Source organism: Hyperoodon ampullatus (genome assembly GCF_949752795.1).
Source record: "Hyperoodon ampullatus genome assembly, chromosome: 11".
Taxonomy (NCBI): Eukaryota; Metazoa; Chordata; class Mammalia; order Artiodactyla; family Ziphiidae; genus Hyperoodon; species Hyperoodon ampullatus.
Genome location: NC_136924.1, coordinates 75,601,180 through 75,623,545, shown reverse-complemented (window position 1 = coordinate 75,623,545; position 22,366 = coordinate 75,601,180). Strand labels below are relative to the sequence as shown.

General features: G+C 36.4%; 1 protein-coding gene across 2 annotated transcripts in view; it reads right to left on the bottom strand.

Moving 5' to 3' along the window:
- Positions 1–4,460: 4,460 nt before the first annotated feature.
- PKP2 (plakophilin 2) overlaps positions 4,461–22,366 on the bottom strand; it is a gene marked incomplete at both ends in the record, with an annotated part of 85,324 nt that continues 67,418 nt past the window's right edge. Inside the window, 7 exons of one of the 2 annotated variants that reach the window (XM_079714730.1) lie at positions 4,461–4,529; positions 4,661–4,748; positions 7,433–7,622; positions 11,521–11,674; positions 17,024–17,197; positions 18,110–18,274; positions 19,140–19,257. In XM_079714730.1, the coding sequence (XP_079570856.1) occupies positions 4,461–4,529; positions 4,661–4,748; positions 7,433–7,622; positions 11,521–11,674; positions 17,024–17,197; positions 18,110–18,274; positions 19,140–19,257 (958 nt within the window). The remainder of the gene's footprint in view (positions 4,530–4,660; positions 4,749–7,432; positions 7,623–11,520; positions 11,675–17,023; positions 17,198–18,109; positions 18,275–19,139; positions 19,258–22,366) is intronic. The other variant, XM_079714731.1, reaches the window with a different exon arrangement.

The following is a 22,366-nucleotide window of genomic DNA, read 5'->3' as shown; positions in this document are numbered from 1 at the left end:
ACTTATAAATACTCCCAAAGAACTTGTGTTCTGAAGAACAGACTTTCAGCAACACTTGTCTGGGCCATATTTATTTTCCTCATTTCTACCTGGCATTCTGAGGGATGAGTCAGTATGTGTATGTGTGGGTGTACAAAATGCATGGCTGGGGGAAAGGTCGGGCTTTTAATTGAACCAACCTATCTGAGAAGTGAGAAACTTCCCCCAACTAACCCTAACCTTAACCCTAACCTTTACCCTTACCCTCCCAGTAAGTAGAACAGTCACAATTTGAGTTCAGGCTGGCTGGTCCTAGAATCAATCCTCTTAACCATTATGTCAGACTATCCTCTTAACTCGCCAAGAGACAAGCCAAAGAGAGCCCCACGTTTCCCCAGCACAGAGACCTGAGTCTTGCATTCTTGGCTCCCAGGGACCCCAGAGAGAAGCCACCCCACCTGGGTTTACATGGCCCCTCTGCACTTTCTAGCTATGCAGCTTTGGAATGTGACCTAACCTTTCTCTGCTTCAGGTTATTTTCATGTGTAAAATGTATTAAAAAAAAAAAAAAGAAGTACATACTTAATGAGGAGGCTGTGAGAAGTACTCAACATATGTCCACTCTTGTTCAGTCAAAGCCAGTCACACAAGCCTCTTCCTACTGACCCTGGTCTGTCCTCTACTCTGTCAGAGGAAGACTGTGTCATCTTCTACACCGTGGTCTCTCAGATATTTAAAGACAGGTAACATGACACCCTTCTTCCAGGCTGGATAGTGCTGGGTTCTTTGTGTCTCCCTACGACTTTCAAAATGCTTTCCCTTAACATATTTTAAACAACTTCTATGCCAATGTGTGGCATTTTGGGCTCTTTTTCTGAATAGATCATAAAAAGAGAGTTTTCCTTTTAGTTACAGTTCTTAAAGGGTTGAAGTTTATTTCATAAGAGATGAAACTGTCATTTCCACTATAAATAAAACATTAAATCTAAAGCCGAGTTTTGAAGAGTTTGTTTCCTTTTAATCTTTTTTCACTTCCACAACGAATACTTTAAAATGCAACAGTTACTGAATCTGAAGATAGGCCAGTTACAGGGTCATGTTAGGCATTAGTTGAATGAATGATTGCATGTTTTTCTTCTCTGTTACTTTAATAAGAACTGAGTCTTTTATGATACAAGAAGATACTCTAAAGAGGACTTGACCAGATGCCCTCTAAATTCCCTCCTAATCCACAGATTCTGTGATTCAAGGCTTCTGCAATTTTGTTCAAAGTACACACATACTGAAGTCCTCCTCATTCCAATGCAGTGCCTTCATTATATATTTTATTCAGAGGAAATTTCATTTGTAACTATAGTATATAAATTACATATATATACACATATGTTTCAATATATATTAAAAATACATATTACTTATATATTTAAACATATATATATGTGTGTGTATATATATATATATATATATATTTCTCCCCCAGCATTTCCTTCTTTCTTCTAAGGAATTGCTTCTTCATAGGGTGATAAAATTGGTTTTAAAGTGGTTTACCTACTCATGCTGCTTATTTTCCCATTTGACATGTTAATCCCCTCTTTATCTTATCAGATAACCCTTTGGTTTTTTTCCCTCTGGTATAAAATGTTTTTCATTTGATAGAAATTCAGGGCAGCAACCTCCCATATTCCAGAAGATCATTAAGAATTCTTGACAAGGCAGCAAGGCCTTTAGATCTCTTAACACAAACGCATGCAGAGTCCCAGCTCAGTCCCTCTGTTCCTTTGATGACATGGGTACAGTCTGGGACACATAGAAAAGAAAAAAAGCTTTGTGTATAGACCTGTGATCAAAAGTGATATTCAGGGTGCTTCCCTGGTGGCACAGTGGTTAAGAATCCACCTGCTAATGCAGGGGACATGGGTTCGAGCCCTGGTCTGGGAGGATCCCACATGCTGCAGAGCAACTAAGCCCTTGAGCCACAACTACTGAGCCCAAGGGCCGCAACTGCTGAAGCCCGCGCACCTAGAGCCTGTGCTCCGCAACAAGAGAAGACAGCACAATGAGAAGCCTGCGCACTGCAATGAAGAGTAGCCCCCGCTCGCCACAACTAGAGAAAGCCTGCGCACAGCAATGAAGACCCAACGCAGCCAAAAATAAATATAAATAAAATAAATAAATTTATAAAAAAAAGTGATATTCAACTGCATAAGGACCTCCCTCAGAAGTGTTCATAGAAAGTAAAGAAGTGAGGTTTTTGTAAACAAAGGGACAAGGCAGGACATGGGGATCAAGCATAGTCTATCTTTTCATGGTCACAGACCCACTTGATTGACTGAAATCTAGCAATACCTAGATTTGTATGTTTCTCCATTTTTACATGTTTTAGTCACTAGCTAGTCTCATCTTTCTCGCTTTTTTTAAAATTAGTTTCTGCTTTATAACAAAGTGAATCAGTCATACATATACATCTGTTCCCACATCCCTTCCATCTTTCTTATAGGAAGTGTTTCTTGGTAAAGAACGTAGGACTAATTAGGGAAGATATACAGCAATTACAAAGTATTAAACCCTTAGTAATTAAAGTTGAATTTATGTCATGTCAATCATACCACATACACCAAGATACACAAATAAGTCAGATATACACAGATACCAAGGCAGGCAATGTTATTTTTACCTCATTTTGTGTTTAATATTATTGAAGGCTCTACTAATTTCTTAAAAACACAGAAACTTCTTGAATATACATTTAATTCTCTGGAGGAATAAATATACTCCAAATGCTTATCATCAGAATTCTGATAAAAGGGATATAATTTCTCTCTTCAGTATTTTAAAAATTGGTATCTAAATAATTTCATTTTGAACTAAGTTAGTAATCTAAGTCTTCTTCATTGAGCTTTTGAAATTGAAAAATTTTTAAGTTCCAAATATAATAAAGACTTTGGGAATTCCCTGGTGGTCCAGTAGTTAAGACTTGGTGTTTTCACTGCCATAGGCTCGGGTTCGATCCCTGGTTGGCGAGCTAAGATCCCACAAGCTGTGTGGCCAAAAAAACAAAACAAAACAAATATAATAAACACTTAAGTACACATTCAAATTGAAAGTGGCAATTTATTTCCTATTACACTTTTCTGGCCAAAAGGAGCTGAAGGATTTTTTTCTTTCTTACTTTCTTACAACAGATAGTCAGATTTTTTTTTTAAAAAAGCAAAATATAACAGAATTATAGTTAAGAAGACTAATTCTATCTGAATGGTATTAATCACAGCCCAGTTAAAATAACACTTAATATAGACTCACTTCAATAGATGATGTTGTCAACTTTAAAACATTAGTATTTCTCATATCATTTCTGGATGGCCTAGACACATTTTTCCTCAACATAACTTCATTTTTTTTCTAGCTTTTCCTTGACTTAAAATAATGGCCTAAGGAAGGTCACATGAGTTTAGTGGTTCTATTTTTAAAATGTTGGGCAAAGTAGGGCTGGTTGATAATGTACGTCATTCAAATGAGCTGTGTTTTCAGGGCCGTGGCTGGTCCAGTAGTCTGAGAGGCCTAGGTTTCTTTTGTAGCCAAACAGTAGAGTCCATTCTTCCACCAGCCCATAGCAGTGGCTGAAGAAGTCCAGGAAATAGATTACACTGAATGCTACTGTCAGAAGAGATTTGCATTTAATGGCGTTATTATAGGTGAAGTATTTCCTTGAGTAAAAATCCTACTTATTCAGTATTTTGAGGGAACACTGAGTTTCATAACCATAGTTGACTTTCTCTGTAGAAAAGGCTTTTAAATTTGCTATGATCACTTCCTTTCAACTTCTTTTCCTTATAGTCATGCATGTTCTGTGATCTAAATTTCTTAAGTTCATTGAAAATCAGAGAAAAAATTCAAGAGGATAAAAACAAGCACAAAGTAAACAAACAAGTAATTTTGTCACTACATTTTCACTTGGATAACCCCACAAATATTTCTTGTTGTTTCCATTCTGTTTCAACACTGCAGAACAAGACACTCATGGCTCAATGGTGAAGCAACGTGCATGTGAGTGACAAAACATGGAAACCAGAAAAGGAATATAAATGTAAATCAAACTTTTAAAATCCTAGTCATACAGCAGCTTCCTTCCTTATTTATTCTGTTAACATCCATTCTACATGAATTCACATTTTGATTCCAGTAGGACATACACTGTCAGCCGTGATCAAAAAGACCACTATTTGTAGAGGGTAAAATCGAGCCTGTTGCCAGTATCTACTGGTGGCAAACTTGCAAATGTCCTCTGGAAAACTAATAAAATTATATTTTGATTATTTGTTTTCTGGATCCTGGGGACCATGGAAATAGAAAAGGATAGCAACAGGACATGCTTTTTTGAAGTTTCTTGGGCTGGGAAGTAGAAAAATAGGTGTTTTCCTTTGGGGCTTTTTGTGACTGAGAATGATGAGGTTCATATTTCTGAGAGCACTTTTTCATGTTCCTCAGTCTTTCAGGGAGTGGTAGGCTTTGGCAGTCCGGCTGTTGACAAAATCTGTCTTCTTAAACTGAGCCTTTGGAATAAGCAAACAGAAATGAGAAAGGTTAACAACATTTTCACACAAGAAAATGCAGTTTTTAGTGACTTCTCACCAGGGTCAAGTCAAGCGGGACATCATTATCTGGCTCTTTTTAGCATTCTTACCTTCTTGTAGGCATTATGGAGCTCCGTGTGGGTCCACAGAGAATATAGGAGAACAGAAGCAGCTTTACTTGCTTTGTTGGAAGCACAGCTGAAAAGAAGAAGAGGACATTTTTTGGAGATCAGTGAGAAAGTATGAGGCTTCTGGATGCTGTCTTTGCACGTTCTGTAAATCTTCTCTAATTGCTGTCACTCAGGAGCCATCCATTAAGTCAGGCCACTCACCATGACAAGAGATTAGATGGTGAGCTTTAGGAGGCCAGGGGCCACGTTGGTGCTTTTGTTTTTTAAAAAATCTTTTCAAACCACTAGCAAAGTGCTAACAAATAGTTTATAAAGCAAATTCCTGATATTTATAAGGCATATATTCTTAGAGTTTTATAATTTCTTGAATTTATTTATAGAATAAAATTTATATTTGTACATTTATATTTTTTAGAAAATACTTGTATATTTATAACGCATATTTATAGAGTACAAACGCATGAAAGTATGATTGAAAAATATGTATAACTCTTAGACTTAGTGACTCCATGAATGTAGGGGTTATGTACCTTTTTCAAATTAATAAATTCTTACTGGAGCAACTGTTATTTTAATACAGTTTCAAAATTTATGTTTTTGTATACAGCAAATGGAAAGTGTGTTCCTGTTATAAATCCAAGTCCGCACTGAATTTGACATTGTACTTACTTTTTTTTTTGGCCATGCTGTGCGGCATGTGGGATCTTAGTTCCCCGACCAGGGATCGAACATGTGCCCCCGGCATTGGAAGCTTGGAGTCTTAACCACTGGACTACCAGGGAAGTCTCCTTACTTTTTAAAAAAACTTTATTATTATTATTTTTATATGTACTTAGTTTTTGATGTTCTGCTTTTAAATTTGTCTCAAACTTCTTGTTTCTGGCTAAGGATCGGTGCTTTCTTAGGTCCCTCTCTCTTCCATCACTTGAATTAGCACATGGCTGCATTTTTTCTTTTAATAAAGAAAAAAAGATTTTATTTTTCCTATCATAGGAGTCTGTAAGCATGCAACCAAGAATAGAGAATGCAAAACTGTATGAAGAAGCCCATGCTGGGTTTATTTAATAGCTAAAAGACTTTGTCTTTCATACCAGCAGTGTAGGGAGGGTTAAGTTAAATTAGCACCCTACAGATTTTTTTTAGTACCCCAGGGACTTTTCAGAGTCACTTGCTAATAACTGAAGTATTAATAAATCCATGAAAGCTGTGGATCTCTAATAATTAAAATTGTAAGTTCTTAAATTGCAAGGGTGTTATAGTCATGAAGTTTGTTCATCAGTTGGTTGCTTGGCACTTGGAACTCATTTATTCAAAGATGAAATGTAAATGGTGATTGGTTATCAGGCTAGCCCATAAATTATGGGTTAGCTGTACAACACTCTAGCAAGGAAGAGACAGTAGACCCAACTGGTAGGAGTTCCTCGTTGAATATTTTTTTTTTCTTTTTGGAGACGGGGCATATGAGGACTGGCTCACAAATGGGACACTCAGTGCAACGAAAAATAACAGAATAGCACACCCCGTACTTTTCTAAGCTACAAGAAATTTCCAAAAGTGATGGTGTATTCCCATGTGCTTCTTACGTCTGAATACTCAAATAATTAAAGTCATACTGTCTTATAGAGATTTGGTTAGAAGTTTGGATGACAACTGGGAATAGTCTTTTCTGCTTTTCAGCAATAATTCACACTTTCCACAAAGGCTGAGCAACTGCTACTTGGGAGCAGGTAAATATTCCCTGCTTTTGGGAAACAGACATTCTAACTAGGGCTCCTTTTAATCATGTGACTCTGAATGTAGTCCTCCTTCCATGTGAGCTTTGCCAGAGGGGAACTGCAGAGCACAAGGGGCCTAAATTGGGCGGGGCTGTGGGGGGAAGGGTTGTGCTCATTCGGGGTACCACAGATCCCTATGCTAGCCTCTGTGCAGCCAAGCACACATTTGTCTACTACAGGTCAAGTCCATTTGCTTTGTAACTCATTAGAACTGGCCTATAATAACATTTGTTTTCTTTTTTGGTTACTTACAAAACTAACTTTATTTAACAAGTCAAACAATTCAGAGTCATATAAAGAGAAAAAAATAATACTCTTCATACTCCCTTGGGATCCCATCACTCTGAGTTAACTAACAGTAATAATTTGGTTACACAATGTTTTTCATTCTCTTCTTCACCTTTTATTTTTAAAATGGGGAATATTTGAAGACACAGACACAAGGATGTGGGATGACTTACATGCATTAAACCTTCTACTTCAAAAGAGAATAAGAGATGGGATAAAGAAAACTGAGAAAGCAAGAATTTCTTGTTATGCTGCCTCCTACTTCCCCTCCTCATGCTATTACGGGTGACAGCGGCTTCACATATTTAAGTGAGGAAAAGGGCATTCCTTGTCCATAGGACTCCAATTTGCCTAATTTCTTCTCTTTTTAAATCACAGCTGTGACTCTGGGAAACAATTCATTAGGTCAATAAAATGCTGGAATGCACGACCCAGATAAGCTATGGAGTTTTACTATTTCTGGATATTTTAGAAGAGAATGAGCAACTACTTGGCTTAGAGGATTCAGCCTTCACTTGCCTGATCACCAAGGACTGGAACAGATGATCTGGTCCGGCTTTACAATCTTATTTTTTGGCCATGTTGTCCACGGTACTCAATGCCTGGACATTCACAACTGCATTATTTACATATGGGAGTGGTGGTGGGGAAAGGGGAGACGCTGACAGGCAGATGCTAAAGGACTTACGTGTCACCTGTGCTTATGGTCATAATTTTCTGCAGGCCCCCAGTGTTTAGAAGATCCCGTGCATTCTGGTAACTATTTTGGATTATATTGTTCAATGTGTAACAGGCAGAGGCTGTAGTTTCAATGAGAAGATCAGTACTTGGGACTGTGTTGGGAATTATGGTAACCAAATCAGGTAGAGTTTCTCTGGCTACAAATGAAAGAAAAAAAGAACACTTGGTTAAAAAGATTGTTTCTTAACCTCAAGATCCCAATAACATTTAAGAAGAAACATTTTGTTAACAAACATATGGAAGGATGTAACCACTTTAATACACAAATTACCAAAAAAAAAAAAAAAAAAAAAGATTTTTAAAAAGATGATACTTTGTGCTCAGTGCACTGGAGATCTTTCCAGAAAGCAATTTGACAGAAATGTCAAAATTTTTTTAAATTTTCACATTTTTTGATTCAGTATTTCCACTTTTGAGAATTGATCCTGAAGACATCACTTTAAAAATGGTAAAAGCAGAGATCTTTATTGTAGTGTTATATATATCATGAAAAATTTTACAAAGCCTAAACATCCCAATGTGAATATGATTAACTAAAGCACATCTGTAAAGAATATTATGCACCCCAAAACATATCTATGAAGCATGTATAATAACAAGAAAATATTTGTTAATATTCTATGTGAAAATAACCGGTATACTTAAAGAACAAACATATATACAAGAAACCTGAGAAGAAATACACTAAAACAGTAACAGCCCTTCTTCTTCTACAATAGTATTAATGGTGACTTAAAAATATTAAAATAAAATTATCTGTACTGCCCAAAGTTTCTTTAATACATAAATAACTGTTATTAAAAAAAAAGATAAAGAAACTATTTAAAATTTATTTTTTCACTACGTATATAAAATCTTGGTTATAGGGTTTTCGTTTAGCTTTTTCTGTAGTAACAAGAGAGGTATTAATATTTGATGGTGTCATTATACCTTGTCCTATGGTATATATTTCGGGCAATATGAATTTATACTTGATATTTTGCAAAAGTTCTTTCCATGTATGTTTTTTTTTTCCTGTAACGACTTCGGACTCTCCTTGAAAGATAGAGAGCATGCTTCTATTGCTTTGTACAAATACTTCTGCCTAATTTTATTTTCTTCATCTGAGTTTATGTGACACCTTGAACTGCACTTCTCTCTCTGATACCAGACTGTAATTAGTTATGTGCCTGTCTGAATTCCAAATGGAGCCATGAGTTGCTTGAGGACAATTACTGTATTCATTTCTGGATTTCCAGCATCGATCACTATGCCTAAAATAGAGAGGTACACAGTAAAAGGAATGGAACCATATGTCTTCCTTTGATAATACCCGGACCTGATTTGACAGGAAAGACATACCTTCTGCTCAAAGGCCTGAACACTTCCTTTTTCACTGTTGTCTAAGCATCTTGGCATGGTGTTAGGAGCTCAGAGCTCAGTCTCTGAAGCTACACTTTTTTAGTTTTAGTCTTGTCTCTGCCACTTCATGGCTGTGTGGTCTGCGTAAGTTATTTAACCTCTTTATGCTGCATTTTCCCAATTTGTAAAATGGAATAATAATAGTATTTACTTCACAGGACTGTTTTGAGGGATTAAATGAGTTACCATGTGTTAACTGTATCACAGTTCCCGGCACATAGTAAGCTCTCCACAGATGTGAGTAACTGCCAGAAGGCTTCCTCCTTTTAGTAAGTTAAACCACAGAATGAAAGGCCTTGAGAACCTGAATTTTCCTTTTGCTGAATTTAGGTCGACAGCATGAAAACAAGTGTGAGACAATCACAACAGAAAATGTACAACTGATCTCTCTGCAGGGTGCATCAATGGCTGGCTGAGACCAGGCTGCCCACACGGAGACTGATCCCTGCTGAGAGAGTTCCACCTCTCCTCCCTCAGTATGACCAACAAGAACGTCCAATTCTACAGATCAATTTTAAGGTCGAAACTTTGGGTTATGTCTGAGGAGGAGTGAGAATTAAGAGAAGTTAGAGTCTCTAACATTTTATATCATGTTTGTTTTTCTTAGAAGAGTAGTCTAACTGTTTACATCGACAAAGTTAAACACTACAGTACAGTAAAGGAGTGGTCATTCCGTCTCTCTACTCACACACACACACAGACACACACACCCTGTGGGCCTGAGTAAATACATTCACTTTGAGACAAAGTTAGATCTTTAATAGTGAAATATAAAATCAAAGGCCCTATCATGATATTGGAGGGTTACAGCTCAATGTCATATTATTGAAAGAGATTTTAGTTAATGCTGGTGCTTGCACATACATTATGTTATCTGATCCCTGGAAAAACACTGTTCTGTAGTGATTACTAATTTCATTCGGTTTAGGGCAGTTAAATGACTATCCAAGGTGACATGTGGCAAAGTAACATTATAGGATGCAGACCAATGTCTTCTGCATGAGACCTGTTATTCTGTCACCATGCTAAGTTGCCTATCTTCAAGTTTTTAAGAAAATAAGTTTCAAGTTAATTTCTGTTAAATCTAAGTGAAATGTGATGACTTCATTCCAGGTCAGCCCATGGAAAGTTTTACTTGGCCTAGAAATCTCTCAGGAAAAACACAAAGCTTGTATTTCAAACTGATTTTCATTTATTCCTGGCTATTAATACCCTGAATTAACACAAGTATTTTTACTCAAATTACATATTTGACATAAAACCAATTTGGAATTCAAAAACTGCATTTATCTTGCTGAAGCCTCTTCTCACGATTGTCCTTAAAACGAGGGGAGGTTGATCAGTGAAATCACCTTATATAAATTGTGGGGCTACAGCTGTATTGTTCCAACAGCTCGAGGACTGTGGAACTTGAGACAACAGCATTTCTGCCCTGAAGGCACAGGCACAGTGTGCAGAGCGCAGTTCTTCTCATCAGCTATGCTCTAAAGATGGACTTAACATTTCATTTGAGAAAAAAAAAGTCAAAGGATAATACACCTGATTGAAGTGCAGCCAAAAGTCCATGAAAGACAATGAGAAGAACACTTTCATAATTTTGAGACAGGGCCTTTGACATGGTTTCTTTCAGATTCACTGAAAAATTTCCAGGCTCTCTACATTCATAATGGGCACAAAAGCGTTGTATGAAACCTCCTGTTCAATGTTGTGCTACTGGCTGTCTTTGAAAATGACATTGTTAAAACATAACCACAGACTTTTGGCACTGTGTGAGTGTGAGTGAGTGTGTGTGTGTGTGTGTGTGTGTGTGTAGATTTCAAAATAATCCAATCCATTAAAAAAACAAAAAAAAATTCAGTGGAATTTTTGAAAAACTGAGTTTTAAATTGTCAGAAATGACTAATTTATGGAGCATTAGAAAGCATGATTAATTTTAGCATTATCTTCTTATTATCTAATTTTATAGTTTATGACTTAATTCCCAAACATTTACATTTTCAGGTATAAAGAAAATGAATGAAAAATGTAATTTGAAAGTGTAACATAGTTATCATCTTTGTCAATAATACGGACTTAGAAAAAAAGGAGCAAATGTGTTTCATCGTATTTATTCTAAAACCTATGCCAAATCTGTTATATTCATGATTCCTTCTCTTTGTGATTCTCTGTCCAACCATTTTTTTCTAGTACAACAATGGCCAAGCTTCTGAGGTGAACAACCACTGTGTGTGTGTGTGTTTGTTTAATGTTTCAGAAGAGTGGTGCTTAAGCAGGCCACACAGAGAACATTCTGAAAGACATGGGTTAAAAAGACTCACTGGATGGCATAGCTGAGGGCTGAGAAATATCAAATATATTACCTATCTCATTAATTATTAGTATGGTCTAACATTTCTCTTTGGTAGTAATTAGAACAAAAACAAAGCTGGATATTAAGAAAAATCCTATTTGAGACCAGTGCGAAAGCCAACGCTTGATGTCTGGGTACACAAAAACTAGTTCTATTTATCACATTTTGCTCTTTATTCACATTTTCAGCTCATCATTGTAAAAAGAATGTGATAAGGACAATGTTTTATTGCATTTGTATTTTCAATATATACACTTTACATCTAGAGACTTATACTGACTTACCAATTTCATTCTGCAGAGAAAGATTCCGAGACAAATTCCTCAGTAGAGAGATGGCAGTCTTTTTCACAGTTGGATCACCAACATGCAGCATCTTTCGTGTGTGCTGAAGGCCATTTTCTTTCTGGACAACAGTCTGAGCTACTGATGTTGGCATCTGTTTTGTGAGACATGTTCTATAAATACTATTGTATTTTACTTCATGGTTAAAATTTCTTAATTTCTGTAGATTACTAGAGATTGAGTGAGATGTTTTAAAAGCTAGAGATACTTTCTTTAAATTCTTGTTAGGTTTTCAATTTAATTACTGGATAAAGACAGTTTATTCAGTATTTTTAAATAAAATACTGGATTTGGTTAGCTATTATGTTTTTTTTTTTTTTTTTTTTTTTTTTTTTTTGCAGTACGCGGGCCTCTCACTGTTGTGGCCTCACCCGTTGCGGAGCACAGGCTCCGGACGCGCAGGCTCAGCGGCCATGGCTCACGGGCCCAGCTGCTCCGCGGCATGTGGGATCTTCCTGGACCGGGGCACGAACCCGTGTCCCCTGCATCGGCAGGCGGACTCTCAACCACTGCACCACCAGGGAAGCCCCTAGCTATTATGTTTTTTGCATCTGGTTATAAATAAAATGGGTCTGTCTTTCCCTTTCTTTTTTATATTCGTTTAATTCACATTTTCAGTTCATCATTGTGAAAAGAAAAGGACGTTTTAGAATCAAAGTTACACTAATGTCATAAAATTTAGTGGGTAAGTTTTTTTCCCCTTTTCTATTTTCTTGAACTATTTGTGTAATATAAGAATAATTCCAACTTTGTGGATCTGGTAGAACTTAGCTATAAAGCCAACTGAGCTGAGAAAAATTTTAAAGGGAGATGTCTTTGATTACTATTTCAATGTATTTACTGGTTGTTGGCTTATTCATCTTCTCTGTTTGTCTGTTCAAATTTTGGCATGTTACATATTTAATAAACGTATTCATTTCTAAAAAGCTAGTTTATTCTGAAAGAGATATTGGGCTTTTAAAGAAAGGAATGTATGGCTAGTCAGATTACCTGTAACTCTATTCTCTGTACCAGAGGCTGCATGGGCAAGTTGCTGGTCCAGGTCTAGGTCCACCAGAGGCAAACCTTATTTGGAATTAGGCTGGTCACCTACTTTCACAGGGTCTGAGTACCAACTAGGCCCTTCCTAGCATCAGCAAACCTCCAACAATACTAAGACCTTAGCTTGTGTCTGCAACTTTATATATTCTTATTTGAAGCTAACATGAGGCTACCATGCCAAAAATCTGTGTATTCTTGACCATTCTTCAGGGTGTCTATCTTCTCTGTTTATCTACCTAAACTCTGCTTGCTTCCCCTACCTCCTGCACAGTGCCCTCCTTACATTCTCCACTGTACTGTCTAAAAAAGGGGTTCTTAATATAGGATCCAGGATAGGTTTCAGGGAGGGAACAGGAGGTCCTTAAAATTATTTTTGTGTTTATAGTAATCTTTTTCAGGGAAAGAGTCCATAACTTTTATTAGATACTCAAAGTGCCCATGACTCAAAGAAGTTTAATAACCACTATTTTGCAATGTTTGCTCCAAAGTTACACTTTGTCTTTCACTAATTTGCAGAACATTCCATCAGACTCTTTTCTTTCCTCTGGGAAGAATCCTTCACCTGCAGCCATTCTGTACAACTCCTCCTTGGACATAGAGGTAGATTTAGCATCCCTCTCTCTTCCCAATGGCCCATCTAAGTAATTACATCTTTCCTCATCTGCAAAAGCTCTGCTCTTCTGAGTCAATGAGTCCAGCTCTATGTCTCTCATAGCGTTTTCTTTGTCATCTCAAGGCCTAGTATATAAAAATGATCACAGAATTCTGATTCATTGAGGGAAATGGGAGAGGCCGATGTGGAATGGTCTTTAGAATTTGCTCATTAAGGAAAATAAACAATCAAATTTACCAAATAGAGATTTCATATTCCAGCTTTAGGGAATTTGTGAGAATGACTGCTAGTCAATTATTTACAAACAGCACTTCTAGTTCATATTGCCCTGATTACTAATGAGGTTGAGCACCTTTTCAAATGTTTAATGGCCATTTATACATTATGTTTGTGAAGTGCCTGTTCAAATCTCTTGTCCATTTTTCTATTGGGCTGTCTATCTTTTTATTGTTAAATCGATGAATTTTCTTTTATTTCCTAGATACCAACCTTTGTTACTTATATGTTACAAAATATGTTACAAAAATCTTTTGTTACAAAAATCTTTTCCTCCTCTGTGCTTTGCCTTTTTACTGTCTTTTGATAGCTTAAGTTATTAATTTTAATGTAGTCAATTTATAAAATATTGACTTTATGTGCTTTTTATGTCTACTATTAAGAAATCTTTCCCTATTCCAGGTCATGAAGATATTCTATGTTATCATTTAGAAGCTTTATTGTTTTACCTTCCACATTTAAATCTCATTGCTGTTGGAACTGATTTGTGTGTAAGGTGTGAGACAGGGAACACATTTTTTTTTCCATTGGACATCAAATTAAGTGCCTTTAAAGTGTTTTAGAAACTTGAAAACTGTTTATTTCAATGATTTTTAACTTGTACATTGAATGTTTAATTTTATGTGTATATACAACATAATGAGTTGATATATTGTAAAATAATTATCACAGTAAGTTTAGATAACATCCATCATCACACATAGTCACACATTTTTTTTCCTTCTTGTGATGAGACCTTTTAAGATCCACTATTTTAGCAACTTCCAAATATACAATACAATATTGTTAACTATAGTCACCATGCTGTACATTACACACCCAGGAGTTATTTATACTGTACTTTATACTTTACACTATCCTTAGAGAATTTGCTAAATGGGTAAATTTTATCAACCCATCCCCTTTCCTTATTTATTATTTTGTGGTTTTTTTGTATCATTTAAAAAATAATGACCATTATACCTGAACTAATAAAGCTTACATTAAGGTATTCTTACCAGCAAGAAATTACTGCCATAATTTTATACTAAAATTATAGAATTTATCTTTTAGAAGCTATTCAGTCCAGTTCAGGTTCTTTGCCATCTAAGGCACATGGCCATCAATGCTCAGTGCTGTCTCAGTTATGAACACAGGTGAATGGACTGGGTATTTTTTGGAACTATGTCTAATGGTCTGCTTTTCATGTTTTTCTATTCAGTGATTCCTTTTAGAAATTACAAAGCCAAGCATTTTTTTATCACACCATCTAAACATAGCAAAATTAGGGAAAGTAATAATTAGAAAAAATATACATGTAAGTCAAAATTTTAATAAAAAGCATCTTGTAACTTAAAAGAACAAAGGGTCCTCATATCATTGTCCCATGCTGCTAATGATTTTCTCCTATAAATCTCTAGTCAAGTTCAACTCTAATAGCCTTGAGTATGGATTAATACCAGTTTAGTGTAGGTCTCCTTTCAGGGGACTGGACTGGTCTAAGGTTAGGTATGATTTAAAATCCACTGCTTGGATTCCTTTTGGACTTCGAACTCTTAGATTTCTGTTTATTTCTTTTTCCCAGCTAGATTATTACCAAACACAGGGATTTTGTCTTATTCACCACTATATACTTAGCACTAGGCTAGTGCCTTTTATGTAGAAGGTGCTCAAATACTGTTTGTTTGATAAATGAATAAAGGAATTATGTAGTCTGAATAAACTACATATTCAGAATGGCATATTCTTGTATGTTGGGTGGCAAATATTCCTGTATTGACAGAAACATGGAAACACCTCTGGATAGTTTGGATTCCGTGAAAGATTTTGGAGTGGAAGAGGCTAAAATCCAAGCTTAAAGGGTTAGCTCATATTGAACCATCCTCAAAGCATAGTGAGCTTAAATACATACAGACACAGCAATTTAATTTCTGACCTTTTCTATTAAGTTGGCTGGTAGTCAGTTAATAAGAGGGCTTCTGTAGTTTGGGAAAATGAAAGAAATGGTTTTGGGAAACCAAGCATGGGGAAATGGGAAGATAAGACAGTAAATTATGTCTTTCTGTGTGTCAGGGCTCCCTGGTCACTCCCCATTTCTTTCTCTTTGTGCACAAGTACATTCTGAAGAATTTCAAAGAGATTAAAATTGGGCTGTATTCTTAACCACGGTGTTAAAATTAGAGAAATACTGGTTTTAGTATTTCACAATTTTATTCAAAACTGAGCAAAGAATGAACATGGTTCATTAAAGAATGAACATGGTTTCTTAAGTAAAGAATAAATAATATTTTTGTTATCAGCAAGAGTGCTTTCCTCTACGATGATGGATAATTAGACTGGCCATAGAGTGAACTACTTGGGGAGAATTTAATCATTTTATGATCAAGGCAAAGAATACAAGCTTAGTTCAAATAATTAAATATTTATAGAATCCTTTATTATGTTGCAAGCTGTAAAATACGTGGGGAAAGGAACAACTTTTTACTCTTTTTTAAAGTAATTTAAAAAATGTATTTTGTTGGAGTACAGTTGATTTACAATGTTGTATTAATTTCTTTACAGCAAAGTGATTCAGTTATACATATATATACATTCTTTTTCATACTTTTTTCCATTATGGTTTATCATAGGACCTTGTAAGTTTTTACTCTTTTTAATATTTTGATTTTGCTGGTATAAAGTACATCTGGAAAGAGAAGAAAGTCTTTATTTTATAGTTGACTTTCTGGGACACAAAAGCACAGATAGTCTTTCTAACTGCAGTGGACATGTGTTGTCTCTGCCTTCTAGCATTCATCCTTCCTTTTGGTAACAACACTCTGACTTTCCATTAGGGAGCCACTCCATGTGGTACAAGTGCTAGTGACCCTCGCTCACTGAAACCCCTGCCCCTGAAATTCACATGTGAGCACATAATCCAGACTTGGCCAATTAGAACATCACAGGCTCCTGGCCAGGTACTGGTTTGGAAATGGGCAAGTGAGGCTCATTTCCCCAGTTCTTAACAGAGCTATTGGGAAAATAGTAGTAGTTTCTTTTCCTGTGGAGACATTGAGCTGGATAAGAGGTAAGCCTGAAATCACTGGTGGCTATCTTTGCTGTAATATGAGGCTAGCCTTTGAGAATGAAACCAACAGAGGAAAACAGAGTCCAGAGATAGAGAATCACAAATACAATTGCTGGGCACCTATGTCCCACCATGACAGAAGGAAAACCCACCCTGGACTTTTCAGTTATATGAGTCAAGAAATTCCTCTCTTTTGCCTAAGCCAGTTCAGGTAGGATTCTGAGACTTGTAACAGAAAGAGTTCTGACTGATACTCGTAAATACCAACAAGTCTTTCACTCGCAGTCTGACCGGGGTTTGCAGAAGCTGAGGCTGAAAGTCCTGCAAAGCCGAACTCTCTCTGGCAATTCCTGAGGACTGTTTTGATTGAAGTGAGAAAACTTCTGTTCTTACTTCACTGTCATTTCTGAACTTAATGTAGGTGTGTCTACAATGCCATTATTTTAAAAAGTAATCATGATACTCACTGGTCCACTTCCTGCCGTGAGATTCTGGAGAGCTCCCAAAGATGCTTCTTGAGTGTAGTTTCGGACACTCTTGGCGATCAAGGACAAATACATCCGTATCACGATGGAATGCCACAGCCACTCCACGCCCTTGGGGTTGCTCTTTTCCTCTGGCATTAGCATGTCCTGGTATTGCTAACCACACACACGATGAAATCCAAAATTAATGCCTTCAAGTCATTTCTACAATTCCACACCCAAACCAAGAGACCAGAAGTACTGTCTTGTCGAAGGAGACTAATAATTAGCATAATAAGAAGCCCTTAAAATAAAAATGAAAAATCAAATATGTATGATTCACAATCATTTAACTTTTAGCCCATGATGACTATTTCTCCCTCACAATACCCCATACTCACTTTACATTTCACAGCGAGAGAGAATGCAGAGAATTAAGCATTGACTGTTCTAGAATAGTTTTCAGGCTGCTGTTAAGCTAAAAGCTAAATTAGTCACATTCACTCTGAAGATAAGAAAAACAGGCCTCTTCCCTCAGAGTCTTGTGAAGTTGTCCAGGATAGCATCAGGATTCTAAATTTACCAGTTGTCCTCCAAGTTCACATACACTGTGATACTCTGAGGAGTAGGAGAGATCACATTCCTTCTATTTCATGAAATGCCAGTCTGGACAGCAGTCCTTCCTATGTATGGGGTTTGCTTTTAGGATGTACAAATTTGTTTTTAGAATGTTTAAAGCTGAATGTCAGGGCTGCTTTTAATGTTAAAACAATGCTTTGCCACTGGCCATGTGGCATTAAGCTTACTTCCTAACCTGCAGGGCATAGAGCAGTATGGTTTGATGGCTAATAGTGTAAATCTGGGGCCAGATTACCTGGGATTCAATTCCATCTCCTCCACTAATTTGAATTATTCTGAATTAACCTTTCTGTACCCTCTGTTTCCTCATCAGTAAATGAGGGTATTAATAATACATACCTCATAGGGTAGATATAAGGATTAAAAAAACTTAAAATAGAGCCTGACATATACTAAGTACTCAGAAACACACACACACACTTATTCTTTCAAAGGTCTCCCCCAACATACCTCTTTTACTTTCCTGCTTCTATTGCCAAAACATCCAATACTTTTGTTGTTGTCAGACTGGATATTCCGGCTTTGAATATAGATACTCTGGGAATATTTCTCTGGGAGCTCTGCCTCCAGCTGGTAGGAGAGATTATGAAGAATGCACACACAGTTCTCTGTGGCCTGAGAAAATAGGACATGAATATTGATCATATACATATAGATATCCCTTTGCAAGTGCTATACCACAGGACCTCTTAGGCTTTAGATCTTACAAGGTTAACTGGATGCAACAGGGTGCGCTTGGACTGCAGGGCGGCTGGGGGAGTGAAATGAGCACAGCTAGAAAGGCTAGGGCTAAATCATAAATGGTCATGAGCACAATGCTAAGAAGTAGAGGCTGAATGTTTTAAAACATTGGGGAGCAGTTCTAGTTTACTTTTAAAGAGTGTTCAGAATGATTTTAGATTTTAGGTACATTGTTTAGTAGCCACGTGGACTTGGAAAATAGGAGGAGATATTGCTTATAGAGACCAGTCGACTACAATAATCAGTATAAAAGATGCACAAATTATGACAGCAGTAGTAGCATTAAAGAGGACTGGTTAAACTAAAGAGCATTTCAGAAGTAAAATGCACAAGATTTGTTGTCCAGTGGATGTGGGATGTGATGGAAGAGAGGAAGTGCAACATTACTCAGGTTTCTATTTTCATTTGGTAGATGGTAATAATTATTAGGAAGGCTTATACAGAGGAGTAAGTTCGGAGATGAGGGAAGAGATAAATTTCATTGCTGAATATGTAGTATTTGGGCTCCTTTCAAATATCCAGAGTTGTTAAACAGTTAGAAATTTGGGTCTGGAAAGTAGAAGAAAAAATGGGGCTAGATAGATATTAATATTTATGAGCATGTACAGGAAATCTTAAGCTCAGCAAATGAGTTAATAAATAAAGCCAAACCCAAACAGCTACTTCAAGAATACTCTGAAGAGTCTTAGTAAGACAAAATAAGTAATTCAATATGAGAGACATCTAATTCTTGTATCACCTTGTCATCTGGCTGGTAATCTGCAATGGTTCCTCTGACATAATGGACCAGTGAGTCAATCAGCCCATCACACCTTCTCATCACTTTCCTCCCTTCAGGGCCAGCTGAACTCATGTTTCTATCAGAAAAAACAAACAAACAAACAAATAAACAATCAATCATAAGACAGGCAGTGTATCTAATAGGTTTTTGTTTCAAAGTTTCTTCCAAGGGTTTGGAAAACTGGCAAATTTGTCAAAGTATGACAGACTTGTCCTTGGGTCAATAAATCATCAACTGCCTATGGTCATCAAATCTAGACACAACTTGTAAATATATTCATAACACATTATTATGTCAATAAAAGTCTTCTGTCTACTTCATTCCAAGCACCAAGGTCAGAGCGTTATTTATTTAATCTTTATACCATTTTGGACAGGGTATAAATATATGAGGAAAACATTTTGCAGTTAAAAGGAGAACAAATGGCACCTTAGCCATAGCAATATACATGTCCAAGTCCCAACTTGTGCCATGCCTTAACTCTAAGTAACTTAAAGCTACTTAAATTCTCTGGGCTTCAGTTTCCTCATTTGTAAATACAGGGTGTTAGACTATATTATTTGGAGGTTTTGTAGGTTTCAGCATAAACTGTTATTGACAAATATTAAACCAAATGATCTAAAATATGATAATTCTATAATTAAAATGGCAGAGATGTCACAAAAATGCAGTTTTACACAGTGTAAGACCTAAGTTAAAAGCATGACCTATAAACATCTTTGCAATTAGTCTATTTTTTTAACAAATTTATTCATTTATTTATTTTATTTTTGGCTGCATTGGGTCGTCACTGTGGTGTGCGGGCTTCTCACTGAGGTGGCTTCTCTTGTACTGGAGCACGGGCTTCAGTAGTTGCGGTGCGTGGGCCTAGCTGCTCCGTGGGCCTAGCTGCTCCGCAGCATGTGGGATCTTCCTGGACCAGGGATTGAACCTGTGTCCCCTGCATTGGCAGGCAGATTCCTAACCATTGCGCCACCAGGGAAGCCCTCTATTTCTAATTTGGCTAAGCTATGACACCTTTCTATAAACAGTGATTAAATCTACAAGTGCAAGTTGCTTCCTTATAGAGACTGAAGCTTATCAAACACAGCAAAGTAATACATTTAGGGATTATGTTTCAGATTCAGATCATGTTTATATTCTGGTATTACTGTTACTATGTTCCTTTGCATTAAGTTCTTCTTGTCGGCATTAACTATTTAAAAAAATTTTTTTTCCAAAAATGTTAACAGCTCCATCAACAAGAATGGCAAAAGAACAATGCATTCAGGTTTTTAGAATTTTGAGAACCACCCTTATTCCCTTTTGCTAACTTCACTTGCTAAGAACTATTCCTATATATTTTATCAGACCAGTTCCTTTCACTAGTAGGTAGAACATCCAAAGCACATTCTTTTTTTTTTTTCAGTTTGCTCCTTTTAAAAAATTTTATTTAGAACGCCTACTTGTTGAAGTTGGCATCATTTTACAGATTAGAAAAATTCAATTCTTCTGTCTCTGCAAACATTTATAATAGGTTAGGAATAACAGATTAGAAATGTAGTACATTACAAAACAGTTGCCTATGACTACCTGTACATTTACTGTGCACCTTAAGGAAAAGAATTCAACAGTGTGCTGTACTTACACTGCAGATAACATCCTTTTATTCTATTTTACAAAACTGACCAGTGGTAGTGATTGAATTTATAAATGGCCATTAAACAGGATATTTAACTTAGATATATAGTTAGCATGCTAAAAAGTGAAAATTTTCAACTGAAGTTCTGTGGCTCACAAAGCATACTTTTTTTGTGTATAATATCTCAGCGTGATTCTGAACATCAAAAGAACTACAATTCTGAGAAATTTTGGGGTAGCATTTTCTTCTTCTTTAAAATAATATATTACACTAAGTGATTTAAAAAAGGCTTTCTGTTCCCAAATACTGTTTTCAATACATTTTGTCAAAGAACAAATGTGCCCAGCATTATATCAAGAACTGCAGGGAACAAGGGAGGAGTATCCAGCATTGCACCCTGCTCCCAGGGAGATCACATCTATAATACTCGACTGTTTTTAGCCCATGAAAATGCAATTTCATAATCCAACCTAATAGTTGAGGAGATAAGACAAATACACCTAAAACTAAGGATATACTAATAATTTAGTGGTTGCTGAATTGATACAATGAGTTTTTGATTTTAACAAAATCCCTTCTGTGACTTTGGTTCTCATTTGAGGTTTCTAATGTAATTATTCACATCCTTATTTTTCACTGTACCTGACTTTAACATTTAGTCCATTAAAAAAAAAAGATAATGAACGGGCTCATAAACTGTAAATAAAACCATTTATCCTATAGTTTTTTTTTCAAGAAATGATTATTTGAACCAAGATCCTCTATCTACTCTCTGAGCCCTTTAAGGTCATGGGATCTTAAGAAGCTTGACAAAACTGAAAAAGCATCTTTTACGGTCTCCTTATTTTACACATGGAGAAACTGAGAGTTTAAGTTACGTTTCCTGGTGAGATTAAATTACTGGTGAAGTCAGGATAGGAGAGCTGTTCTTTATTCTGTGCTAAGGGTGGCTCCAGAGTAGAGCAAACCTTACCTAACATTCATTCAGTCTGCCATTTGTTTAGCAAGTACCATATGTCCCCCAACTCCAAGACAGCGTTATCATATTTTAAAGCTCCCTTTGACCTTTTCAAAATCTGGCTTGGAGAAATGGCAGTAGCTTTAAAATTGCTTTGACAAATCAAAAGGTCTCTCTCCCTAGCTAAGCCCACTACATACCTTGCAGATGGATGACTCAGCTTTGTTTAACTTCAAGTCTGTTTATTTTGGGTGGGAATGGTAATTCAATTTGGCAGTACCGCCAGTTCACACACACTAACTGTTGTCTTGTAGTTTGGTATTATCCAGACTCTACTGGCTTGAAATGGGACTTATCAGTGGTTCCTGACAGTTGATACCTTTGCTGACAGAAAGTGCATGGAACCCCACTGCTTCAGTATTTGCTCTTGCATATCAAAAATAGTTCCTACCTTACTCAACTACCCAGAAATATGAATGATAAGGGTGGATTATTTTATAGCAATACATCCATGAATAGAGGTCACTAGTCAGAAAGGAATTTGTTATTGTACTACTTTAAAAATAATCAGAAATTATTAGAAAATGATATATTCATCTTAAAGTA